The sequence below is a fragment of the Filicampus tigris genome, chromosome 19 (genome assembly GCF_054856515.1).
Source record: "Filicampus tigris isolate MCC_2025a chromosome 19, RoL_Ftig_1.0, whole genome shotgun sequence".
Classification (NCBI taxonomy): Eukaryota; Metazoa; Chordata; class Actinopteri; order Syngnathiformes; family Syngnathidae; genus Filicampus; species Filicampus tigris.
In genome coordinates this window covers 472,808-498,952 of record NC_141235.1, presented here as the reverse complement: position 1 = coordinate 498,952, position 26,145 = coordinate 472,808, and the positions used below count along the sequence as shown (strand labels likewise).

The 26,145-nt window shown below is 51.1% G+C and overlaps 2 protein-coding genes across 5 annotated transcripts; both read left to right on the top strand.

Moving 5' to 3' along the window:
• The first annotated feature begins 879 nt into the window (after positions 1–879).
• On the top strand, positions 880–16,515 carry cep131 (centrosomal protein 131). Of its 3 annotated transcripts, none has more exons than XM_086017274.1 (28): positions 880–1,068; positions 2,418–2,617; positions 2,692–2,783; positions 3,915–4,005; positions 4,076–4,197; positions 4,531–4,635; positions 4,706–4,873; positions 5,700–5,817; positions 5,890–6,000; positions 6,358–6,562; positions 6,685–6,782; positions 6,851–6,964; positions 7,713–7,919; positions 8,145–8,306; positions 8,490–8,705; positions 9,274–9,420; positions 9,530–9,655; positions 10,232–10,348; positions 10,931–10,960; positions 11,456–11,558; positions 11,628–11,937; positions 12,020–12,137; positions 12,960–13,034; positions 13,104–13,246; positions 13,846–14,023; positions 14,736–14,932; positions 15,010–15,070; positions 15,145–16,515. In XM_086017274.1, the coding sequence occupies exons 2-28, from the start codon at positions 2,432–2,434 to the stop codon at positions 15,214–15,216; spliced, it is 3,672 nt and encodes a 1,223-aa protein (XP_085873400.1). In that variant the 5' UTR covers positions 880–1,068; positions 2,418–2,431; the 3' UTR covers positions 15,217–16,515. The 3 variants fall into 3 exon arrangements, with proteins under 3 accessions (XP_085873400.1, XP_085873399.1, XP_085873401.1); XM_086017273.1 differs by having other exon boundaries at positions 10,931–11,065; XM_086017275.1 differs by lacking the exon at positions 10,931–10,960.
• Positions 16,516–16,660: 145 nt separating this feature from the next.
• Positions 16,661–25,264, top strand: st6galnac (ST6 (alpha-N-acetyl-neuraminyl-2,3-beta-galactosyl-1,3)-N-acetylgalactosaminide alpha-2,6-sialyltransferase). Of its 2 annotated transcripts, XM_086017287.1 has the most exons (10): positions 16,661–18,046; positions 19,303–19,466; positions 19,660–19,867; positions 20,425–20,551; positions 20,874–21,039; positions 21,586–21,760; positions 21,849–21,987; positions 22,061–22,164; positions 22,729–22,812; positions 22,890–25,264. In XM_086017287.1, the coding sequence occupies exons 3-10, from the start codon at positions 19,740–19,742 to the stop codon at positions 23,158–23,160; spliced, it is 1,194 nt and encodes a 397-aa protein (XP_085873413.1). In that variant the 5' UTR covers positions 16,661–18,046; positions 19,303–19,466; positions 19,660–19,739; the 3' UTR covers positions 23,161–25,264. The 2 variants fall into 2 exon arrangements, with proteins under 2 accessions (XP_085873413.1, XP_085873411.1); XM_086017285.1 differs by lacking the exons at positions 16,661–18,046; positions 19,303–19,466; positions 19,660–19,867 and having other exon boundaries at positions 19,924–20,551.
• Positions 25,265–26,145: the final 881 nt, after the last annotated feature.

Below are 26,145 nucleotides of genomic sequence, written 5' to 3'. Positions count from 1 at the left end.
TTGTTCTCGTCTCTGGCATGATACTTTCATTTTTGGGTGCACTTGTTTTGTTTTTAATGGCAGTTGCCCCACACACCCACCCTAAACTCACAATCAGCAAAATTAGACAAACACACCAAAAAAAGACCCCACCCCAAACGCCCTATGTCCGACCTGTGAGAGCATGTCAAGGCATGACTGAAGTTTTGAAATTTTCATTTTCTATTTTGAGCTCGAGTAAATGAGCTGGCCCATCTGTCGTCTTTCAAATGTGGAACGCAAAGGTTTGCCCAGCTTTTTTTGGACAAAATGTCGAAGCGTGTCAGTTCTATTGTGGCTGCCAGTCCAAAGGAATCTATTCTTTCTGCATGTTTCGCTCCCAACAAAGTCTGCCCACCCCCACAAAGCCTGTTGACTTGCATGACCCCCAAAGGGTCACCATCTGCCAGCTTGACTTGTGATGTGCAGCTGGCTTAACCCTAACCCTATGACACAAATATTGATCAAAGGTAGTGATCGCCCGCAAAATCATTATGAAATAAATGAATCCCCAATTTTTAAAAAAAAGTAACTTACTTGAGTAGCGCATTACTCTACAAATAGAGTAATATTGTAATGAAACGTATTACTTTCACATGCAAGTAATTAGTAATATATAATATATTACATTTTGTAAGTAACTTGCGCAACACTGCCCCTTTTCCGATTTTATTTATTTTGGTGTTGTTATTTGGCGAGACAACGTTTGTCTGAGCCGTCACGCCTCCTCAGTCAACTATGATGGAGACAACCAAACGTGTCACTCGTAGTCCACGCCTACTTGGCCTCTCAGCAAGTGAAAGCGGGTATCAGCCAATCAGAGGCAAGACTAAGAGACGAATGCCAAGCAGGAGCCAATAGGATACCGGAAAAGGCGAGACGAATGGGCTCCTTAGTGAAGAGAAGATGTTGACTTTCGGTGTTTGGTGGTTTGCGTTCTTCTTTGGTGCCGGTTAACGGACGGACGGAGCGCGTTGGTTCGCCCCCTCAAGTGGACGTTGACAACATTCCCCTTTCATCAAAGAGGTTCTTCAGCCATGTCGCTCTTCAGTAAGTCGTGGAGGACGCGAGCGAGCGAGCGAGCGAGCGAGCGAGCGTGCGTTAGCTTGTGATGTCGGAGCGTTAGCTTGTTTTGGAACAGAAAGCATGAAACACGTCCAGCTGCAAGCTTGTGTCAGCGTGTGTGCCATTCTGATCGCTTCTCGTTTTCGACACTTCACGCCACCGGGTGGTGGTGGTCGTCGAACATTTTGTCATCTAGCATCATACAGGTTGACTGACTTTTGATTTTGTTGTTGTTGTTGTTGTTGTTGTTTTGAGCACGTTACTCGTACATTTCGTTACGTTACACTTCCACGTTGTGTGTAGTGTAATTGCTTTGCAATTTTGTCGTAGCTGGATTATTTGAGCAGTTTGGCATCCACCTGCTGCAGTCAACACGCTCGGTCAGGCCTCGTTACTCGCGGTGGTGAGTGGTCAAGACGCTGAAAATCGCGAGTGGCAGACTCAAAACCTACAAAAACATACATTAACGCCAGGATTGTAACAAAAACACAAACTGTCACTGCACTGCTTGTCGGGTGCATTTATCTTCATCAGTATGGCACTTATATTAGTTGTCCTGCACAGAGGATAAAGAATATATGCCTGTGAGCATTGTTAGGTGGTATGTCTTCAAGTGTTGTACCAACATTTGTGTTCACAAGCGAAATGCTATTTGGCAGCCCATAAGATTCCAGTTGCTCGTTAGCATTCCGCCAGTGGAGGCGACGTGGTTGCTTTAAATACATGTGTGATACGGATATGGATTTTTGATGGCCGATTATAGTAAAAAAATATCATTAACAAACTAACGTTTTGATGGGTCCTTAATGTATCTTTACAACAAAGATATTACACTAGACTGTGTTTTACAGGTCCATTTTGTCCTTTAGGATTTTATTTTTTTTTTTTTACAACAGAGAAATATTCATGTGCAAAAAATATGTCAAAAAAACATTAACTGCTGTGTTTATCTTCACATTTAGACCGTAGATATCTGCAGTGCATCGGCATTCAGTCCGTCCAAAGAGCTCGTTGACCTGCCGTTTGAGTAGAAGCACCTGTGGCCAAGGCCAAACTGTGGCGGGCTTTTTACTTTCAGGACCTGGATTTGCTACCACTGCCTTCTTGTAAATAATCACTTTTGGACCGCTTTGTTTCCCGCGGCACACAGAGGTTGGGAATGAGCGATGGACACCATTTAATGGATTCTGTGGGATTTGCCTTGTTAGCTGCACGCGAACCCGATTCATGTTTTCTTCAATATGAGCAGCGTGCAAAGGTGGCTTTTGTTGTTGGTCGTCATGGTGACGGGAGTCGCTTTGTTGTTGCCAAATGAGTCGTGGTGTTGTGCATAGGTGTCAAGTGAAGGATGCACGCCACGCGAAGTTCCTCGTCCATCTCGGCCACCCCGCCGGGGGACGTCCTGGACCTCAGCTTGTCCGGCTCGCGGCTCTCCTTCTCCAAGAGACCCGGCATGCCGCTCGCCGGAAAGTTTTTGGCCCGCTCGGTATCCGTGTCGGCGCCGTGCGAGGCCCGAGGAAAGCGCAACACCCTGGTGAGGGGTCGCCGTCGCCGTGCAATGACAACTTGCGCGAGCGTTCTGGTGAAAACGTGCGCCTGTCTCGGCAGGGCGACGGCGTGGGAAGCCTTCGTTCGGTCAAGAACCTGCGCCGCTCCAACAGCGCCACGCAGGTCAACCAGCAGGCACACTTTGCGCTCAGGTACCAAAGCAAGCTCACTTCACACACCTAGCTGGGTTTTTGATTTTTTGATATTTTTTTTTTTTTTTTCACACAAAAGTCACAAAAAAAAAACTGTTCAAGTAAGGACAAATATTCCCTCCAAAAATACATTTATACAATGCGTTTTTACAGGAAAAGATTGGGGGAAAAGTATTTTGACATAAAACTGGTTTCTCCCTCAAAAAATTAAATTCTGAATCGATTTTTAACCCTCAAAATTTGAAGAAAGAAATCTAATCCTTCCAAAAGAATAAAAATCCTAACAAAAATCAAGTCCTACACAAATGTTGTTTTCATTTATATGGAATATAACAATATAAAATATGAATAAATATATCTATATTTTTTACGAAACAGTGTTTTTCTTTTTTTACAATATAGTTTCCAAAAATATGTATTTTTACACTTTTCATTTTTACCCACCCCAAATGATCCTTTAATTTACAACAACAACAACAATAATAAAAACAACAACAGCAAGCGATGGAAAGAACGAAAACGTTTAAGAACAGCTGGCGGACGAGAGGCCCGAGCGTACGTCCGTGTGCACAATGTTGCTGTGACATGGCAACGTAGCCAGAAGATGACAATGGCGTCACAATGTGATGCCGCGGGGGGGCGCTCGCTTGCTTTGCGTTGGGACCTTGGGGTCAGGTTACCCTGACCCGCCCCCGCCCGGAGGAGCCAGTGAGACAAGAAAAGTGTGCACTCTGTGCCCTCTGTGCGCCTATTGTCCGGCATCTGTTCACCCCAGGAGCCCGCCCCCCTCGCCCTCCCCCCGCCACGCGCGCGCCCGTCTTCAAGTGGAGGAATGTGCGGCATGAATGCTGAAGTGGGCCGGCCGCGTTTTCAACACCTCCCCCGAAATGTCGTCAGTGCAGAGCTGCTAACCGTTAGCACGTTGCTACAAACGCAACACCGCGTTGAGACTGGCTGGGAAAAGCGTGGCTCACATTGACAGCATTTGTTTTTGTGGGTTCCGTGCCAGCCAAAAGTCCACTTAAAAAAAAATACAAATAATATGCACAACATTGGTCAAAATGAGTGTGTGACCTGCTTGAAGTTATCGTATGCGTTTTTGCATGTGTGCGTGACCTGCGCTCCTCCCAGTCCGGACCACCACAGCGGCGACTACCTGACCGTGTTGGACAGCGGCGCCGACGGCCGAAAGAAACCGGACGGAACTACCTGGAACATCTTGGTACTGTCACACACTCCCAAAAGCCTCGTCGTCCAAAACTTTTTCACACGTGTCGTTGCCGTGACGTCAGGACGAGCAGCCTCGGGCGCCCGCCGCGCTCCCCGCCGCCCGCGCAAGCGCCGGCGCCGGCGCAGATGCGCCCGCCGGCATGAAGAGACGAGACCCCGCCGCATCATTCACTGCCAACAACAGGTTCGTTTCACTTTTGGAAACTTGCGTCAAACGACGCTTTCAAAAGCCTTCCGGTAATGCCAAACGATACAGACAATTGAAAGAGATATTTGTCAAATCTCAGCTTTCTGTCAATTATTGTTACGGAAATTCCATTTTAAAACTTTTTTTTTGCAAAAATTGCAAAAGATCTTTTCAAGGGGAAATTGCAAAATTATATTGGGGGAGGGGGGGGGGGAAGAATAAAGCTTTTGCAAGCTTTCGGGTACCAGACTTTCTCAGACCCACTGTGAAATGACATAAATCGAGTATGTCATGGGGATGGAATGAGTCAAGGGCTTCTCTCTCGCTCAGGAGCAACAAGGGCGCCGTGGGCAACGCCGTCACCACCATCTTGCACAACAACCACGGCGACAAGCCGCTGACGCCCAAAAGCTCCAACCAGAGGCCGCCCTTCAAGTAGGTTCTTCCGCCCACCTTCCAGCTGGTCGGCGATGGCCTCAGGGACCGGCGCCGCTTTTTCTTGCAGCAATCTCCTGAAGGCCAGCGCCAACGACGACGTCTCTCTGGAGAGCGGCTCCCTCACCAAGTCCCAGAAGAACTTCTGCTCCGCCTCGTCCAACAACAAAAGTCCGGCTGGGCGAGGCAGTCCGCTCCCGCAGCGCCGCAACCAAGTCTCTGAGGAGGAGGCTGAAAGGTATCGCCGTGCGCAGGTTTTTAACATTTTATTTTTTTGCCGCATTTCAATCAGTCGTTATGGGGAGGGGAAAAAATGTCCGATTTGAACATCTCTACCGTATGGCGAGGGACGACTGGAAGTATTTTGAAGTTTTCTTGACAAAAAAGGACTTTCTTTGTCTCGGTAAATCTCATTTCCAGCATTTCTCATGAAATGAGTTGTCACCGCCCGTCCAGCTCTCTGGTGCTCTTTTCTCACTTGATGAAGCAAGGCCAGCTTGCCTCGGAAGACGCCGCAAATTGGACCCAAGTGAAAATGGCAATCAAGTCAATGTAGAATGTTGCACAAATATTTACTTGAGTAAGTTCTCAGAGCTAAAAAAAAAAGAAAACCCAAAACACTCAAACACTGAGCCTCTGCTTTCTTCTGATCTTTAAAGCACGACTGCCAAGTTGACGCCAATACACAGTAGGCGTGTGCCATCGCGACAATTGTTCCTTCCAACGGGCTCCTTTTCGAACGACAAAATTCCAAATATCGATGTAGACCAAAAAAACCAAAGTAAATCGATTTAGCGTGAATGACCTGGACCCTGCCACGAATCGCCAAAATCTGTGAGTAATGGATTCTCACTCCAACATAGTTCCTTGACACCAAAATGCCACCAAAGTTTGACTTTTGATGGGGTTAGGCCTGAGCGCAAGATAAGTAAATATTGAGTTTTTCCGGGGAATAACGAAGATTGGGTCCAACAGCCGCCCCCCCCCCCCGAAAGAAAAATCCGCGACAAGGTGAGTGCATCTCATGAACCCGAAATGTGCCAATGTGGACGGTATTCTTCCAGGTTCATCCAGCAGGTCAACCAGGCGGCCGTCAGCATCCAGCGCTGGTACAGACGCCACGCCAGGCGGCGGTGCGCCAACCGGGCCGCCCTGCGACGCATCCTGGACAGCAAAAGAAAGGTCTGCCGAGGCATCCTTGCAATACGCTGCCAGTGCGCCGGCCATGACCCCCGCCGATTGCTGCGCTCGCAGGAGTGGCAGGAGCGAGCGCAGGCCGCCGAGAGTCACCTGGAGGCGCTCCCGGACCACCGCAAGCTCATTCGGGAAGAAAAAGCTCGCCAGGCGCGCCTCGCTGCTATCCAGGTGATCCATCGCCGGCATTTCTCTGGGCCACAAAGGAATTCTTCATCGCTTTACGCCGTTCTAGTTTAACTGCAATGAAAGCACCTAATATGTCATAAGAATAACTCCAAATTATTGTACACATTCATTTTCCTTTTTTTATTAGTGGAAAATCAATGAAGCAATTATTTAAAGACATCGATGAATGAATGGTTTGTAGGCCATGGGTACATTCAAAATAGCTCATTTTATTTAGAAAGAAACGAGCACTCTTATTTTTAAGCATGAATGATGAAGGAAATTGTAGGGCGTAAGCCAGTTTTCGAACAGAATACAAATTTACCTTGCATTAACGTCTCCCCCTGGTGGCCACTGTAGGAGCTGCAGCAGAAAAGAGCCCAGCATCATCATCCTCAAACTGATCATCATCATCATCATCATCATCATCAGGGCGCAGAGGTGGAGCAGCGCAGGGCGAGCGGCGCGGCGCCAGGCAAGAAGCCAGCCAAGACTTTTGCAAGCGGCGCATCGCCAACAAACACCGTCGACGTGTCGCCGACACACGGCAAAGCCAACAACGCAGGTGGCCCGGTTTGCTTGGGTCAGACGTGGGTGAAGCGTGCCAGTTTGACACGTGTGTGTGTGTGTGTGTGTTACATGTCATGCCTGCATGTGTGTTTGTGTCACGTGCGCCGATGCGGACAGTCTTCCATGCAAACGTGGCAGCCGACTTGAGCGAAGTGATCTTCGGGACGTTCTCTCCGGCGTTGACGGCCAATGACGGAGCCTCGGCGTGCGCGCAGGTCTCCTCCCTTTCTTTTCGAGCGGCTTTGCGGCTCCGCTGAGCTTCTCACCTGTTTGGTGCTTGCAGGAGCGCGCCGACGTCGATGAGGAAGAAGATGGCGGCTACGACGACAGCAAGTCCATACGTCAGACAAGACCTGGTTTGTCTCGCCTGATGCTGCCTGAGCCCAAGCGCGGTGACGTACGTGCCACATTGCCAGCGTGGGGGGAAAAAAATAAGAATTATATATATATATATATATATTTACACATATATAAAACAATTGTAGATATTTCCAACAGCAAAATGAATGCCACAAATATGACAGGCAAAAAAAAAAGATATATATATATTTTTTGCCTGTCATATTTGTGGCATTCATTTTGCTGTTGGAAATATCTACAATTGTTTTTTTTAAGTCATCACCTTCAGTCTGGTTCACTGGTTTATTTGTTGTAAGTAATGCAATAGAAAACTGTAAAATAAACATGTTGACATATCCTGGACATGAAAAAAAATGAATTAGTTTATATATTGTCAAAAATACATTAAAATATCAGTGAAATTAAAAAAAATGTTTCAAATGTATATTTTTTATCGGTTATTTATCTTAAAGCAGAAATAGTACAAATATATTTACTTTTTTAAGTTTTAAAAATGCTTTGTTAGTAAATAAACAGTACAGTATTTAAAAATAAATGAAAAAATGTTTGAGAGCAATTTTATGTGGACATAAAAAAAACATTGGTTAATTGCTTGTCTCATAGTAAAATAATTACATTTACGTTGCTAAATGTTATAGTTAAAAAAAGGTCAAACAAATTCAAGCATGCGCTCTAAAACAGGTTTTCATGGTATGCACGCCGGCCGTGAAAATCGCGTGGCCACAAAAGTTGCTGCAATGATGCCGATTGGCGCCATGTCTCCCCCCGTTGGCGGCGGGGCGTAGGACCCGCAGCAGCCCGTCCGGGCCGAGGCGGAAAGCGGCAGGCCGAGCGCCGGCGCCGCAAGCCCCTTGTCGGCCAGGAACGCCAGCCCCGTGTCGGCCAGCAAGGGCCAATCCGGCCGCAACCTTCCGGCCCACTTTGCCGAGCTGTCCTGTTTCCGAGCCGTTTCGCCCTCCCTGTCCAGTCGCGGCGGTTCTCGCTGCTCCCAGGTGACTGCCGGCCGACTTTTCTTGTTTTTGCGGTTCTTTGCGATGCTGTCAGAATATCTACAATTGAAAGTTGCTTAAGGCAATTGTACTTCCTTGATGTACGCCCATCAATTGCCACATGCAAACGGAACGCAGTCTGTGAGTCACGGCCGGGTGTCGAGCGACTGCCTTTCACTAGTCGACGAGTCACCGAGTGTTTTGTTTCCCGTCTTGGCCGTCCTCCAGGAGCATCCCGGCCGGCGTTTGAGCGGCGACGACCGGTCGGGCGCGGCGTCCAAGTCCACCCTCAACGACCTGCTGGACACGCTCAAACTGCTGGAGGAGGAACCCCGGCGCCTTTCCGAGCCCAAATGTTACAACAAAGACAAATACGCTTGGCTCGAGCAGGTGAGAGCGAGTCGTGATGCAACAGTCGGTGACTTTTCAACGTCTTGTGCGGTCAGGCCGCCGGCAATCCCCCCAAAAAATGTTGGGAACAATATACAGCGCTGCCCTGATGCTGACCGTCAACTCGCAGCAATTTGGCAACTGGTGACCAATTGATCCCGCAAAACGTGATCTCCTCTAAAGGACGGCGATGCCGACTCGCTGACGGCGGACAACCTGGAGCGTCACGTCCAGCTCAGCCTGCCGCCGGTGCCGGCGCCGCCGTTGCCGCCGCCGGACGCTGACGGCGATGGAGCGGCGCTGCTGTCGGAAGCCAAACTGCAGAGCATCATGAACTTCCTGGACGAGATGGAGAAGTCGGAGCAGGAGCGGCCGCGTTCCACCGCCTCGCACAGAGAAGTTAGTCAGTCTGAGGCCGCCTGCCCAACGGCGGGCCCGTTCCACGTTGCGCTTTTGCCGCCTCTGTGTTTATTGGGGGGGTTTTGTTAGCCAATTTGATTTCATCTTTTTGCCCATTGGTAGCTTTGTTTTTTTCACTTCAAAAGTGATTTATGGCCCTCCGCTCTATTTCAATGCGTTTGTATGGTTTTAAAAGTGTTCCAAGCCCTGTCATTCTTTTAAGTACAACAAATGCCTTGGGCGTGTTCATCTATGGCTGGTGTCGGGCCAAAACCTTGTACCTGCAAAATGGCCACTTTGCAGGAGAGACCAAAAATGGCAAGTTTGTTCGACCATCAGCACCGCTTGATGAAAGAGAGCGAGCCTTTTTCAACACTTTAGATCGGTCGGTAATGTGTAAAAAGAACGCCCACGCGTGAGGCTGGCCAAACGTAGATTTTTTGGAGAAAATACGGAATTGGCCCGACGCCAGCGATATGCTTGTTCTCTTTTGCCTTATTTGATGACGGTTGGCCATATAAAAATTGCCAATACAGTAAGGCTGCCGTTGCTGCGGGCGTGTCATCAGGCAGCGTTTTTGGAGGAGGAGGAGGAGGAGGCGCCCGCGCTGGACCAGGCGTCGGCCACCGCCGCCCAAGTGTCGGGATCCATCATGAGGATCAAGATGGAGCTGGAGGAGAAGAAGCGCGTGGTGGAAATGCTGCAGAACGCGCTGGTGACCACAGGGCGGCGCCCGGGGGGTGGGGGTGGGGGGGGTGGGGCTGCCGCGTCGTCGTCGCCGCTCGGGCCTTCCTTGACGCGCTTTTCCTTGTGGTCCTGGTCAGGCCCAGCAGAGGGAGCTGACGGTGCAGCACGTGAAGGAGACGGAGAAGGAGCTGAGCCGAAACCTTCAGCTGCAGAGGGACCAGTACGAAGCCACGGTGCAGAGGCACCTCACCTTCATCGACCAGGTAGGCGGACGGCCGCTTCCAGCCGACTACAAGGCGGCGGGATCCCTGACGAGCCCGTCATGGGTTCTGGAGAGATGGACTGTTTGTTTTTTGTTAGTTTTGTCTCCGAGGGGAAACATTTTTTCGTGTGATATCGCCTAAAGAAAATCTGGTAGAAAAAGGCTTCAAATTAAAGTAACTTGGTTAGGGCTGCAACTAACGATCGTTTTAATACAATTGTGATTTGTGAATTTTGGGATTAATTGACGCATCGGATAAACATCTTTCAGTTGCTTCGTTCCAAAAAGAGCCATTGTTTCAAATCGACAGGGCTGAAAAGGAGCAAATGTAAATGGATGTTGATTCAGCTACTGCCTTGGTTTGTTAGAAAGCAAATGTTTGCACATTTCCTGTTTAGGCGGAACACAGAAAAAAACCAAACAAAAAGTCTGCCTTGCTGGAAGAATATGTACTGGCAAGAGTTGGACAAAGTCTAGAAACCAACAATGGATGAGCAATGTACTTGCCGATGCATTTGACAGGCAATTAGTTGCGTGTTCATTTGTGCTGACGTGTCACGTGTGTGGGGCTCCTCAGCTGATCAGCGACAAAAAAGCTCTGAGCGAGCGATGCGAGGGCGTCATCGCCGAGCTCAAGCTGGTGGACCACAAGTACACCAAGAAGATCTCCCAGATGCAGGAGCAGCACGAAATGGTGAGCGCTTCCGCCGCCGCCGCCGCCGCCGCCGCCGCCGTCCGCCTGCCTTCTGTGTGAAGCCCGCTCGGCATTTCTCGGCATTTCTCGGCATTTCTCTTTGTCCTCACTAGTAAGGCGCTTCAAGACGCCAAGAAAAGCTCCGATGGCTTCGTGAGACTGTCACGTTCTAACGTTCCATCCATATCACTGAGGAGAAGCAATTGACTCATACTTGTTGACAGTGGCACGCAACCGGTATCTCTCGTCAAATTCAGGAGAAGGGAGCAAAGTCGATTTCCGTATTCGGCGTTGTAGGCAGACTTGTCCGCTTGAAAATGTGCATTCAGGGCGATTTCGAACCCAATCCATCTTGCAAACTTGCTAAAAGGACAACAAAGATGATGACCTCCCCCTTGAATGTTTTTTTTTTTTTAATGACATATGCCAAATACGTTTTTTTTCCCTCCCCCCATAGCCTCAGGCTTCTGCCGTGCGTCTGGCTTTCTTCTTTGCTTTAACGGGCCTCCTCTTGTTCCTCTTCCTCCTCTTCAACGTCGTCATCGCCGGTTGAGGCGGCGTCTCCTTCCTTTCCCGCGTCAGGTTTGGCACATCCTGGGCCCGCTGTGCGAGGTAACGCTTGCTCTGCTCCTCCTCCACCTCGCCGTCTTTTCTCTTTTTCCCTTCACCGGTTTGTGCCGCGCGCCGTCCGTCCTGCCGGATGCTCGCTCTGCCTCTGTGAGTCTTCATCATCGTTACGGTTGCCCTCCTCGCGTTCCTTGTCGCATGTTATGCACACGCAACACCACCTGAGCGGCCTCCGCTTCCCTCTTTTACCTCCTCTCTTTATCTGCTCCTCTTGTCATATTCTTCAATCTCCTCCTCCCCCCCTTCTTCTTCCCCCTCGTACTCTTCTTCTCTTACTGCTCCCTACTTCCTTCCATCTGCTGCCCATCCTCCTCCTCCTCCTTGTTCAACCTCCCGCTCCCCTTCCTCGTACTCCCCCTTTTTTCCGTCACTTCTTTTCCTCCTCCCCTCCTAATATTTTTCCTCCTCTTCTCCCTCCTCCCCTGACATTCTTTCCCCTCCTCCTCCTCCTCCTCCTCCCGCTGCTGCCCCCCCCGACAGGAGATCAAGAAGCTGAAGGAGCTGATGAGCGTCACGGAGAAGATCCGGCGGGAGAAATGGATTGATGAGAAAACCAAGAAGATCAAGGAGATCACTGTTAAAGGTAAAAAAAAAAAAAAATCAACCAAATAGACGTGCACCTCCCTCGCCTCTTTCTCCTCCTCCTGGCCAGGTTTGGAGCCCGAGATCCAGAAGCTGATCTCCAAGCACAAGCAGGAGCTGAAGAAGCTGCGCACGCTCCACGAGGCCGAGCTGCTGCACGCGGAGGAGCAGGGGGCCGAGCGCTGCGCTCGGCAGTGCGAGGAGCTGCGCCGGCGGCTGGAGTGCGACAAGGAGGAGCAGTGCCGCAAGGAGCGAGACTTGGCCCGCCGCAGGTTTGAGAAGCAGCTCCAGGAGGAGGAGCTCTCGCTGCAGCAGCACCGGAAACGGGTCCACAAGGAGGTGGCCGACGAGAAGGAGCGGCTGGCGCAGCTGGCGGCCAGGTACGTACGACTCCAGCGCGGACGTCCGAACGGAGGCGACGGCCGCGGTCAAAGACCTCCGCCCTCCTTCCGCCGTGTGCAGGCAGCGCTCGGAGATGGAGGAGCTGCGTCGCCGCGTGGAGGAAAACTCCAGCGTGGCCGGACGGCTTTTCAGGGAGGAGCTGGACAAAACCCGAGAGGAGCAAGAGAGGAGGCACCAGGTGGGTTCAGCTCAGCTCAGCCTGACCACACAGTCATCTCACCACATTTGATGAGCGTCACCTGTTTTTGCTTGCTTGCTTGCTCGTTTGTTTAAAAAAAAAAACAAATTACAATAAAATGGACACGACACAGAGGACTCTCCTCTAACATGTTCTTTGCAATGCTGTGCGCTCCCACAAGTCCAAAATATTGGGAGGACTGTGGCAAACGTGGAATAAGAATTGGGCAGATGGAGCCGGCGGTTTTTTCCTTGCTTGAGCGGCATCACAGGTCACCCGTTGGCTTTCCGCCGCCTGCCACGTGACGTTTGCAATGCCAGCCCGACGTCAGCAGCAGAGCGCAACGGCCCGATATCGGACTAGAGGGCGCGCGCTATTGCACAGAGCCTTTTGGAAAGACAAACACACAACACAAAGCTGTACGCGCAAACACGCCCGCATTTGCGCCTTTACATTTGGCTTTGTCGCCCTGCGCCGGCTGCGGCCAATGACGAGCTGGCGTCAGGGGCCGTACTTGACACCTACCTTGGCACCAAGCGCTCTTTTCGCATCAGAGGTGCTTTGGCGCCATCTGGTCACCTTTTCTCCAGAGGCAGAAAGTCGTCAGCGGGTGTGCCGTTTTGCGTTGCCTTGGAGTGCTCTCAGCGAGACGGGCGCTTGAAAGAATCAGACGTTTGCGCGCTCTGCGTACGCTCTGCGTACGCTCTGCGTACGCTCTGCGTACGCTCTGCGTACGCTCTGCGTACGCTCTGCGTACGCTCTGCGTACGCTCGAAACCCATTTTAGCCTTTAGCACCTAGCCGTTGTTGATTGTGCCCCCAGGCCGAGCTGAACAAGCTGCAGGAGCGTTTTGAGCAGGAGAAGATGAGCTGGGAGGAGGAGTACAGGAAGAAACAGGTGAGGCGGCACCCGTCCGGGCCCCCCTCCCCCGCCGGACGATGCCACCGTGTGTTTTTGGGCGCTTAGGAGGCGGGGCTCCTGAGGCACGAGCGCCAGCTGCGGGACGAACTGCGGCAGGAGCGCGACAAAGAGATCCAGCTCGCCATCTGGACGCTGGAGGAGGAGACCAACAAGGACAAGGAGGAGTGCGAGAGGGCCGCGCAAAACAGGTGGGTGCGCCTTCCTGTCTGTTTTTTAACCAAATCGCTTTGCCTTTTAGAAAAGCCAATGACAATACTATTCAGAAGTTTTTTGGTTTTTTTTTTCTTTTCTCAACTTACTGGGTGGGCTGTGTTTTTTTTTTTTGTTTTTTTTTTTTCCCCCAGGTATTGACTTGCATCACTTTCCCTACACGTCATGTGAAAATACCTGCAGAGTTATAAAATGTCGCCGCATCCGTGTTCTAATCTCCTCTGAAAATTCCTCATTTTACTCAAACCACTACGCACACTTTTGTGATACAAAAAAGATCAATCCCCAATTTGTATGCTGGACACGCCGTTGAAGAAAATGACAGTGTGCACACCCTCCTCTAACTTCTCGGATGAACACATCCCCCCTGGTACTAAATAAGTTCAGATGCTCCAGTAGGCTTTTCCTGCTGTCCTACTGCAGGGTTTGCAGAGACGAGGCTTAGCGTCCGCTCTTATGTACGTACGCGTCACGCTTAGGAAATGTGATTTTGTGAGCAGCGCGGGGCAGCCGCGACGCGACGCTCTTCTCACGTGCGCCGCCATTTGCTTGCGTGGTCCTCCCCGCCCGCGCTCAGGGTGAATCGCGTGCGGGAGTCGTACGAGGCGGAGCTGAAGGAGCTGGAGCGTTGTCTGCGGGAAGCGGCGGACAAGCAGCAGGAGCTGAGGAAGCAGCAGTTGGACGCGCTGCAGCAAGTGGACGCGCTCAAGGAGGCGCTGCGCCAAAAGGAGCAAGACTTGCTCATCGTCACGCAAGTGAGAAGCCGCCGCCGCCGCTCACCTCGCTCCAATTCTGCAACAACCGAGAAATCAATAACTATTTGGATCATCCATTGAGCCTCTCAGCTGTAAATGTCCATGAAAGCAGGCGGATTAGGTTTGCGTTTTTTCCAAGCAACACAAATGTCTGCTTTTACTTTGGAAAGCAAGAATATTCTCAGTCATGGTGAAGAACCAAACCAGGAAGTGAGTCACCTTCAGTTTTTCTCTTTCAATTTGAAGCCGTGTCCTGTTTTGGAAGAAAGAGGCGTGAATTAAAAAAAAAAAAAAAAAGTTTTTGAACGGATTTGTCAAAAATAATATTAAGTATGATGGACAGATCATTTGACCAATAATATGGATATAAAGAAATCATCAGTCGCAGGCCGACTTAACAGCAAGCCGCTAGCCTGAGCCAGCAGCCAACTTTACGCTCCCATTCACTGATGGCAGGCCGAAAGTCACAGATACTACAGTGGACAGAAATCAAACCTGCACCTCATATGCATACTTTGTGTAGGTAAATAATGGATGCTTTTGTAAGCGCATGATGCAAATCATGGATGAATCCTTGCGCGAATCAATTGGACAGATATTCCATCGTCACATCGCTCACACGACATTGCGTCCGTCGCGTGTCCTCGCTTGTCACCGCGGCTCAGCGTTTGTTTGTTTGCGTGCGTGCGCGCGGCGGCGGCGGCGTGTTGAGAACCGGGACCAGCTCCTGGAAGAGCGCCACGGGCTGGCCTCGGTCATCCGGCGGGAGTTCAGCGCTCGCCTGCTGCTGGCCGAGGAGGAGGCGCAGAGGAGCAGGGCGGAGGCGGAGGAGGTGCGCGTGGCGCTGCAGGCGGAGGTGGACAGGATCAGCAAGGAGAAGGAAGACGAGCTCCACGACGTGCACCAGCGGTAAGCGACCGCAACACGTACGCAATGGCGCGTAGGAAGGCCTTTCCGAAACTCGCTGATGACATCATCACCTTCAGAGTCAAGTCGGCCATCTTGAAGAAAGACGAAGCGGTCTGCGCTCTGAGGAGGCAGCACGAGGTGAGCCCGACGCAGTCTCCTGATTGGCTGACGGAGGGCAGACGCCAACGCTGTGCTTTGCTGCCGTCCCGTAGGCTGCCCTGAAGAGGGCGGGCCACCTGGAGGCCCTGTGGGAGGAGCAAAGGCGGCAGCTGATGGAGAAGTGACCACAGCACCGCACTCTGAAGTAGTCGCTCGTGCATGGCTCTGCCACTTGGCGGCAGCGCAGCGCAGCGCAGCGCAGCGCACGCACACAAAGTGACGTCTGACACTGAAGCCGCTCAAAGTGGCTTTGCGTGCGCTGCGGGCTTTTTCTTTTGTTTCGACATCACAGACGCAAGCGTGGGACAAATGCTGCTTTCAGTGCTTTTCATGAATCCACCTGTTGCCATTCATCTCAGAGCGCTGCCATTTTGTGCTTTAGCGCCCCCTGCTGTCGACTGAAATGAGCTCAAAGGGCCTTCAGGTCGGCATTGCGAACATCAGGACTCACCTGGTGTGTTTGCAATGCCAGCCCGAGGGCACTTTGACCTCAATTTCAGTCGGCGGCAGAGGGCCAAAATGGCCCCCGCCGGAGAAGTGGGAGATTTGCCTGCTTGATTCTTATTGCACCAAGGCAATATTCAGCCGTATTCACCGTCTTTAGATTCCGAGCATATTGCAAAGAAACTCTTTGCCTTGAGTGGAACTTGGAATTGTAAGAGAATGTGACCTCGTATCTGTGAAGTCACAAGTGACAGGAAGAACCAGCTGCAACTGACTGAAAAGACTACACAACACCCCCCCCCACCCCACCCCCTCCTTTTTTGGAGCAAGAATGTCTCCGAGTTCCCCTCAGATCTTTTCCAGATGTTTTTGTGACCAGCCCGGGCAGGCCCACACCCCCGAGGCTCGTCGGTGGTGCGTAATTGCCAGTGACTCGTGTTTTGTTGCTGGGGAGCAAACAGGATAGCTTGTTGAATTTTTTTTCAAGAGTTTTAAAAAAGGACAAGAGGACGTGTCAGGAAGGACGGCGCGCTTTGAGGTGGCCTTATTGCAGTGCGGCGGCGGCGCCAGCGAGGACTGAGAAGAATGTGCGGGCGGGATATGGAAAAAAGTTTGAAGCGAGCATGCGAGGGGGGGGAAGAGGGGCGCGTCGGGTCACGTGACCAAAACGAACACGTAAACAGCAAAATGAAGGGCACCCGAGCTGATGTATTTATTTTCACTCGCTATTTATCGGGCTGGGAAAACTGTCTGAACCGGGGGAGGGGGGGGGTCTCTCCATTCAGTCTTTGGTCCCGCTAGAATTTGTTAGCCTTTTTTTTTTTTTTTTTTTTCAAAATGTGTTAATTAAAAATGTAGTCCTTCTTTTTCTACTCTGTCAATTGATCAGATTTATTGTCAAATGTCAATGATAGAATGCCAAACTTTTATTAGAATGAAATGCGTGTGAAATAGTAATAAATGATAGTGGGACAAATGTCTCTTTTGCCATTCCCAATTATGGGTTCCTCCTTCCAGGTATCTGCTATGTGAAAGGTGGAATTGTGGATCTGCCCAACTCCAGTTTGGGATGATTCTGAGTAGTCATACTTTGACTTTAAGAGAACCACAACTTGATTTCGCCTGCTTCAACCTTGACTTAGGATGTCTGAACAGGGACAAATCTCTCAATTATCGATATTAATAATTGATGTGAATCAAAAAGAACTCTCAAATAGTAGTTGAAAACATCAACAATTCTGCCACCAATATCCCTAATTCCCCTTGTGGATCAATTGTCGATTGATATGTGTCATGGCCAGAGATGCGCACTTGACCCCTACTTGGCCTGCGCGTCCTCCGGCTGAGACCCGGCCGGGCACCCTCCCCTCATTGGCCCTCCATCCGTCATCATCCATAAAAAGAATCGTTCCGTTTCGTGAGTGTTATCAAAAAAAAAAGAAAAATCTGCGCATGATGCCGTGGGAGCGATGCGAACAGCAGAGGTTTCATCATTCAAAAACATGATTTAATGTTGCTCATTTCCAATTCACATCCACTTAGCGGCTGAGTGGGAGTATCGTGAGTGGATTGAATTGTTTACAACGGTTGAAGTGTCTCCCAAGATAGCGTTTAGCCTCGGGACATCACGGGAATATTTATGGTTGCTTTATAACAATACTGTTTTATTTATTTACGTCTTTACTTTGGAGCCACCGGCTGCCATTTGCTGCCTCCAGCAGGACAAAGCGGGATGTCAGCGGGCGGAACAATTGCGAGTCTTGCGACCCGCTTTGCTCTCGAGCTCGTCTCGTCTTTCAGCGCATTTCCTTTCTGCCGATGAAAGCCAAGATGGCGGGTTGGCTGGCCTCACGCAAACAAAAAGAGCCTTTGTCGCCGCCTACGGTTATTTTTACATTTGGATTAAAAAGTCAAGTGTTGAACCATTTCTTTGTGACCTTCTGACCAAATGTGCTGCATTTGCATTTATTCTAAATAAGAGCCTTTGAAAATATGCCTGAGTTTGACGAATGCCCAAAATGTGTGAAATAATTGCTTCTTAATTGTTTTTGTTTTTACGTTTGGAATTGTGGTACATTTGAACCCTTTTCATGTTGATGTCAGCTGTCCCTTCTGTCCGTGAGCTCAACCCCTTTTTTTAAGCAGTCGAGGCGGCCGGCCGGTGTTCGGGTCCAAAACACTGGCGTCAAAAGGGGAGAGCCTGCTGCGCTCCCATTGGCTGCAAGTGCCCCCTCCATCCCGCCCTCCCCGCCCCCACTTCCTCTCTCCGCTGGTGCGGTTGAGGCCCCCGGCGCCTGCCGCGCCTGCCTGCCTGCCTGCCTGCCTGCCGCTGCCAGCAGCTGTTGCTCTCTTCACAGTGGCCCCACCCTGCGCGAGGCGGTCCGGCCCCCCAAGTAGGCGGGCCCGGCAGCAGCCGAGCGTCGCCGAGTGCCTCCCGACTCCTCGAGTTGTGCGCCAACAAGTCCTCGGGAAGCTTGGCCGGCGGACCTTCGACGACCGGCCCCGGACCAGGTGAGGCCTTTTAACAACACCCAAAGCGAGCCCCCGCCCTCACCCCCGACGTAGGATTCAGGATTGGAGTTGATATTTAGAATTGTGTTGGAATCATTGCAATCCCTTTGTAACCCCGCTTGGAGTCATGAAGGACTTGTGCTTCCAATCATGTTGAAAACATTTCAGATTCCTACTTGGCAACATGCTGGATTCATTGTTGTAGTCATGGTTACAATCATACATAGTGGCATTGGAATCATGTTGGATTGCTCTTCAAATCCCGATTGGACTCACTCACTTCCAGCTGACTGTCACCGTGTGTACTGAATCTTGTTGCCTTCACGGTTTGAATCATCTTCAAAATGTTGAAATCGAGAGAGTCCACTTGGATTCGCGATTCCAATCTTCTCGTCAGTTTGTAATCACGAATATGATCAGAATCGTTCCAACCCGGTGGTTGGAATTGCCTTCAAATCCAAATGAGTTTGAAACGCGTTGGAATCGGGTTGCAGTGGTGGTGTGGGAGTCAAATTCAGAAGGCTTTCTGGTTGGGACAAAAAGTGACGTGGACTACACGGGAAGGTGTCTCTCACTTGTGGGATACTCTGAGTCATGTTCGAATTTGTGCTTGTGAGAAAAACGAGTCACTTTCTAGCTCGTCCTCCTTTATGACTTTACCAGCAGTTTGCGGAAAACCTTTGGTACTATTTGCAGCCCCCAAATGCCTTCTGGTGCACTTTATTGTCCCAGGAAGGCCCAGGGTGGGGGTGGGGGGGACGCGGGTCAGCGTTAGGCAGGCTGTGTTTCACTTTACGACTCTCAGCAGGCCCCGTGACACACACGAGTGGGAAAGTTGACACTTGTCGGAGGTGTTAGATGCCAGTTGCCTTCATGCTCCCAATCATCTTGGATTCATTTCACAATCGTTTGAAAATCTTGTTGGAATCGGCTTGTAATCAGATTGTAAACTTTGTTACAACAGCGTGCAAGAGTCATTGTTTTAACAATCATGTTAGAATGGTATTCATATCATGTTGGAGTCATTTAAAGGGCTCCAGAATATTGTGTAATATTGGACCCGTGTTAGAATGACATTGAAATCCGGTTCAGCAGACTTGTTAACAATGGTTGTCGTGTTGTTTTTGCTGGTCCCCGCTTCGCCCCGTGTGTGTGTGTGTCTGCGTGTTTGCTCGTCACCACCACTGGCACATTTGTCATGGCCGTTTGCGGCGCTACAAATGCAAATGTCGTTGGTGTCTCTTATCTGCGCTCAGCCAAGCAACAGGAAGTCAAGCTGGCCAAACAGGAAGCAGATAACGGACGTGGAGAGCGGCAACAAGTGGCTTCGCCGCCTGCGGCTTTGCAGGGCGCCCGCGTGGCCAAACGTGCCTGCAGGTAGTCCAACATGCGGAGTGCGCCATCGCGTCCAAGCCGGACGGTAAGCAGAGCCGCGAGTCGGAGCGCAGGTTAGCTTTAGCCCTCGGCTTGTGGCGTCATCACCTTTGGCCCGCTTTTGCGCTCCCATCGCCGACCAGGCGCTGCGACCGGTCCGATGTTTGTCTTCGCGTTGACGGGCGCCCGGTCCGTTGGTTCTGGTTTTCTCATTGAACTTTTTGGTCTTCTCTCCAAAGAGTTGTGCCACATCCTGATGCACCCGCAGCGGAGGCGGGGGGCCAGCGGAGCCCCCACCAGCGGCAGCTTCTGAGCGAGCATGTCGGCGCCGAGGCGGCTGGCGCTGGCCGCCGTCACCGCCGTCTCCGTGCTGTGCGTCTACTTCCTGTCCGGGAGACTGGAGACCCCCCAGGCGTTGTCCTGGGCCCACCTGGGACCATTGTGGAGGTCGGCCGCACATCACGTGACATCATCGCCATGGAGACCGGCCAACTGTTAGATTCGAGCTTTTCAATGGGACGGATCGTCTTCAAAAAAAAAAAGAATGAAATATGGATGTCAAATAGTTGAACGATGAAATAATAAGTCACTCTCTTCTCTTGTTTTAATTTTGTTTTTAGAATTCATATCATTAGATTCATTCCTATTTGATTTGAAAATTGTATTTGCAGCATTTTGGGGGAATATTTTTCATTTTATTATTGACAAACAATTATTTAGTGCGACAAATGAGGAAATGATACAATCAAAAGAAAAAGTTTTCATTGTGTTGTAATCAATTGAATCGCAAGAATTATTTCATGAATACAATTTCTGATTCGAAGCAACTACGAATGCAATGAATTTTTAATCTTCCTACAGTCGGGATAAATGTGGAAGAAAATGTTGTCGGTGCATTTTGATGAAATGAAAAAAATACAGCAAAGCGCATATTCTCCTCACGATGTCATCAACGTTCGCAACTATCGCAGCAGAGCGGCTGACAAATGTTTGCTCGTCCGCAGCGTGCCGGCAGATTCTGGGCCGCGTCTCCGCGGCGACCGGACGAGCCCCGCCCCCTCGGCGGCCAAGCCCACCGAGCCGCCCTTCATCGGAGACGCTTACGCCAGCGAAGACGTCCCGCCGCTAACTGTGAGTGCCTCGTCGTGTTGGATTCGCGGCCACGATCATCTTCAATCAACGCATCAATTGCTTGATTGCAGACTCTGCGCCCACGCAAACAAACCACATGCACAATATCAAACAAATGCAAATGTTGTACACACAGACCGAGATAAAAAAAAAAAGTAAGGCGCATCATATAAAAGACAACAGTGGCACTATTTCCTCAAGCGAGAGACTGGCACCGTGTAGCACTTACGCTGCAGTTTGAGAAGTGAGCAATCATTTCATGATTGGAGTCCTTTAGCCGGCAGATAAATGTCAACATGTGTGCCTTTTGTGTGGAAAAAAGGAGTGCCCCGACGGCATCAGGAGCCGCGTGGCCAAGTCGGGCGTGTCCGGCCTGTTCCTGACGAACGTCCCGCTGCTGCAGTGCTCCAAACACGCCACGGCCGCCCAATATGACCGCCTCCGTGCGTATCGGGGCGCGTTCGGCTGGGGGGCCCTCACCTACCAAGGTCGGTACCCCAGTGCGTCACATATAAAGGGTGACTGGCTTTGAAAAGCAGAGGTAGACGGGGATGGTTCTCTTCAGGGCCGATTATCGGTAGTCAAGGGGGCCGATGTTTGGAGCCGATATCCATTCACAGTCAAATTTGCATCTTCTTGTTATACGGTACATTTTTGCAAGCATACAGTACAGTCGAAATGCCGAATATCAGTCAACCCAAACATTGTTTTGCCAAGAATATGTTCTGTGCAGGCCTGCTAGTTGAAACAAGGCCATCTGATGAATGTTGCGTTCGCAATCGGAGTTCAGCAGCCGCTTTGAGCCGCGTCGGGGGGGGGGGGCGGCCATTTTGTCGCTTCTGTCGACCGACATTGCAGTTGCTCGGCTAACCGGCAATCGCGGCTCGGCGTTTTTTCTGAATCCGAGCCACGATTGGTCGCTACCCGAGCGACTGTGATGTCATTTTCAGTCCACGGCGCGTGAAATTGAACCCCAAGGAAAAAAAGTGCTGCTGCACGCCTGCTGATGTGTTGGGCTTTTTGCGGACCATCAGCGCTGTCGGACGCGCTGGCGCTGCTCAACTCGTCGGCCAGCGCCGCCATGTTTGACGACTGGGGGCGTCGCAACCGCACGTCCGGCTGCATCCGCTGCGCCGTGGTCGGCAACGGCGGCATCCTGAAGGGCTCCAAGAAAGGCGAGGAGATCGACCGGCACCACTACGTCTTCAGGTCAGCTTCGGTCGCGGCGCGCGCCGCAAATGAAATGGAGTCGATGTTGGCGAGACCAAGGGTGCGAGTGGAAGCTTTGCCGCTCTAGGACCAACGGCGCCATCCTGGCGGGCTTCGAGGAAGACGTGGGCGTCCGCACCACCCACTACACCTTCTCCACCAACACGCTGATGAACTCCATGAGGAACTACGCCTCGGCCGGCTACCGAGGGCCGCCGCGGTCTCAGGTGAGAGCGGGCGGGCGTGCTGGCGCGCTGGCGCGCCGACACTGACGCTGACGCTGACGTCGGGCCCGCACAGGAAACGCGCTACGTCTTCCTGCCCGACCACGATCGCGACTACCTGCTGATGAAGGCGGCGGCCCGGCACACCCTGGTCCAGCAAGGGCGCGAGCGCGGCAAAGAGTGGGTACCGCCGCTCGGCGTGGCGCTCTTCTCTGGCGCTTTTTTTTCATATATATATATATATATATACTGCCGCTGCAAAATATGTCGGAAAAACGTCGATATTGCAATAATGGCGTTGCAAAGTCGTCGTCTTCTGGAATCGGACGCTTTGATCTGAATCGGACCGGTCGGATGCGCAAGCGTTGGACGTCATCCATGCCAATTGCAATCAAGAACACATTGAGCTCATTTTCCTGCATGAAACAAAAGTACTTCTTTCATTAGGTAATCAAAATGTCATGTTAATTACGGCAATAATGTGGCTATAGTCAACATCCGCGTTGCATGTTTTTCCCAAATGGCGCAGCCCTACTCTTTCGTTGCGTCATCATCAGTCGAGTGACAACTAGTCAAAGAGCCCCGCCGGGGCCTGGCTAATTCCGTCATTGCCGTCACATCGTTTGAACATCAAGGATGGGCGTCGGCTTGTGGAGCTTCTGCAGCCCTTATTCACAGACGGACGGCCGTGGCCTTTTTCATGGGCCGCTTTGAGATGCTGATGCTGTCATCTTTTCCGCTCAGTCCCGCCGCCTATTTCGGCAAGGACGTGACGGCGGCCAAGCTGAAAATGTACCATCCCGACTTCATCCGCTACCTGAGGAACAGGTGAGGCAGCGGCGCCCAAGGGTACCCACGGCGACCAAAGTGCCCGGTGAAGGTGAGCGCCAACGTTTTGCTTGCAGGTTCCTCCCGTCCAAAACGCTGAAAACCAAACACCGCGACATCTACCGGCCGTCGACGGGCGCCGTCATGCTGCTGGCGGCGCTGCACAGCTGCGACCGCGTCAGCGCCTACGGCTTCATGACGCCGCAGTACAAAAAGTACTCGGACCACTACTACGACAGGGAGTACCAACCGGTGGAATTCTTCCTCAACCACGACTTGATGTTGGAGATGAACCTGTGGCAGCGGCTGCACCGGGACGGCCTCATCGCGCTCTACGCGCGCTCGTGAGGAGCCCCCCCTCCGCTCGCCGCGCTTCAATGCCCGCTGGGCAACACGTGCCGCTGCCCCTCGACGTTGCCCAAAGTTCTCCCCGAAGCTCCCGAACGTTGCGCGGCAGCCCTCGCTCGAGCCGCACGCTGCTCTTGCCCGCGACTCTTGGAAACGCCGACGGAATGCTCCCGAAGGTTACTTGGCGCTCCTTCGTCACTTTGTGCCCCTTTGCCACATTTGGGACCAGCGCCCAATGCACTTTGGTTCTCCTGAATGCTCTTGAACGTGACTGAACATTCCGTGATGAATTCTCAGCCAGCCCGAACGTTTGCAAACGCTCCTGAACACGCTTCAGAAAGCCCCTAGATGCTCTTGAAGTTTCCCCGAGTGGCCCTGAACATCTGTGACCACTGCCGAACACCCCTCGGTGCCTCTGAGCGGACCGGCCGTGGACCGGCCGTGGACCGGCCGTGGACCGGCGAACGTGCCGCACGCTCGACGTTTGCGAAGGCTCCGTGGCGACGTTGTGGTTTGTTTATTCCCAGCGCCTTTGCACGGCGACAAGCACTCGTTTTGGCCGTCCGCCGGGAGAGCGAAGCTACGTCGCCGAGGCGCTCAAAAGCAGCCCGCCGAGCCAGACGCTTTGCTGGGCCCGTCGCCGCGGCAACCGCCAACGGGACTCTCCTGTTGCTAGGATAGCGCTCGCTGCAAAAATGGCCTCCCGCCTCGCCGCGGCGGAATCGCACGCCGTGGGCCTTTCCTGAAAAGCGAGAGACCTGTTGGGAAACGTTGGACCATCTGACATGCTTCTGATTTCAACAACTTTCTCTTCAGACATGTTTGAAATCTTTTCTTTTCTTTTCTTTTCTTTTCTTTTCTTTTCAAGCATGTCTTGAGACAACTGCTTTCAGTGGTTTCCTCCTCATCTCGACGTGTCGAGTGAAACTGTTCAAGCGGACACGTTGCATTTTTTCAAAGCGTTTTTCTGTTTGGAGGTGATGTCGAGATATTTCCTTTTAGATTTGTTTGCTTGTTATTCAAGCATGTGTGAAAAACATGCGCATGTCCAAAAAGATGCAATCTTTTCAAATGTCAATCTGTTTCGACTAAAAAGGTCAGCTGCTTTTTTTTTTTTTTTTAAGTCTTGTCGATTTTGAATACGTTTTTCCTCCCGCGGCTTGTTTTTCCAAAGCGCCTTAAAGATTGATGGCAGCGAAAGTGTCGCACAACACGGCCAAGCGACTGATGTGAGGGCGTAAACCAAAGTGACGTTTTGTTGATTGTGACTCATCATCTCAGTCACTTCTTCCATTTGCAACCTTCCTGTTTTGTGTTCAGTGTAATAAATGGATGTGAGGAGAAAAGAGGAAGAAAACGCTTATCAGGTGTCAAGTGAATGAGTAACCGCAGCGCACAATAAAAACGCTTGTGAAAGAGAACACGTGAGGGCTGCAATGTGACGACGTATTTGTCACAAGGTAAATACAACTTAAGTGGAAATAGTTGATGATAAAACGCAAAGTTGGAAAATCGAGTTCAAAAACCTTGTCGCTCGTCTCAAGGAGACATACAGTTTGACAAATGGACTTTATCATGCGTATGAAGGAAATGAAACCAAGTCCATTTTATAGTAATTTCGCGCTATTCATTTCTCGAAGTGATCTGAAAATGCGTCTGAGAATAAAAGCTTGCATACAGCTCTCGAGCGAACTTTGGCCGAAGCGAGTCTGGGGTAGATCTTGTCAAATCCAAAAAGCGAGTGAGGCTGGCATGTAACTTTGCTGCCCTCCATCGGTCGCCTCAAGCAGTGCAGCCTGCAAGTCTTGGCGGGACTCCATTTCTCGCGATGCCTCCGCGCTCTCGCCAGCTGCATGGGCACGTTCAAGTGCGGTTGCATGAGATGAGTGGAAACAGGAAGTATGCGTCTAGCGTTAGCATTAGCCACAGAGCTAACGTGTCCTTTGAGGACACTGAAGAGGAAGTGTGCGCGTGCCGTGCCGTGCCGCGCGTGCGCGCGTGCGTGTGTGTTGCACACATTCGTGTTTGCGGCGAGGGTAGATGATGTTGATCTGTATGAATTATAAATGTGTTTGATTGCATAAAAATAAAGGAGAGGCAATGATGTGCGTCTTCCTGAAAGTGTTTTTGTGTGTGCGTGCAGGGGCAGAGCTACGGGGTGCCCAAATCAAGGGCAAAATTGTGATAGCTGTGGTTTAGCGGCCGTTTTCACACCTTTGCAGCGTTCTCTGATCCATTGCCACAATTCATTTGTAAGGCCGCTTTATTTGAAGAACCTGAATGCAAACTCTGAAAGAATCTGCCTTTAATAACGAACATTTGATTGTTACAGTCGACGTCGATCCAAATCATGCCTTTCAAAGCATGTTTTTTTTTTAATCGTAACATCCACAGTCACGCTTTCATGAAATCAAATGCAAACCAACACCACTCGATTTTTGTTTCATTGTGATGATTTTGCAGCATGCAAAATGGTGTCGGCTGTTGGTGAAAATGGATCACCGATTGGCAGTTATTTTGCAAAGTCAGTGCATGAGATAAAAGTCGAATTTGTGATGAGGCAAGGGATGATAAAATGGCTTCCTGGAGCCAGTGAAGCTCGCATGACAAACGCTGCCTTCTCACTTGGCTTTGTGTACTTTTGTTTCTCGCTTCCACAGAGGATTACGAGCACGCCAGTGCGCACGTGCGTGCACACTTGGCCACCCATCACTCAAATGTCGGGGCACCCCGGCCACCCCACTGAAAAATGTCTGGCTACGCCCCTGTGCGTCTGACTATATGCCTGTGTGGGGGGGGGATACACTTTTGCGTGGTCTTGTGTGTGCGTGTGTGTATGTGCATGTATGTCAGCGCATGCGCGTTAATGGCCCTCAGCATCCATCCCCCGCCCCTCCCCCTCAGCATTGGCGAACAAAATGGCGCTCTCGCAAGCAGCACCGCGGACAGCACCAGCAGCCCCCTCCCCTCCTCCTACCCCCCGTC

Coding starts and splice junctions, on each gene's coding strand:
- st6galnac (XM_086017285.1), top strand. CDS start 20,291: ATGTGGAAGAAAATGTTGTCGGTGCATTTTGATGAAATGAAAAAAATA. Junction 20,552..20,873: donor AAGACGTCCCGCCGCTAACT/GTGAGTGCCTCG, acceptor TGTGGAAAAAAG/GAGTGCCCCGACGGCATCAG. Junction 22,813..22,889: donor ATCCGCTACCTGAGGAACAG/GTGAGGCAGCGG, acceptor TTTTGCTTGCAG/GTTCCTCCCGTCCAAAACGC.
- cep131 (XM_086017273.1), top strand. CDS start 2,432: ATGCACGCCACGCGAAGTTCCTCGTCCATCTCGGCCACCCCGCCGGGG. Junction 4,874..5,699: donor TCTGAGGAGGAGGCTGAAAG/GTATCGCCGTGC, acceptor GTATTCTTCCAG/GTTCATCCAGCAGGTCAACC. Junction 5,818..5,889: donor TCCTGGACAGCAAAAGAAAG/GTCTGCCGAGGC, acceptor CTGCGCTCGCAG/GAGTGGCAGGAGCGAGCGCA.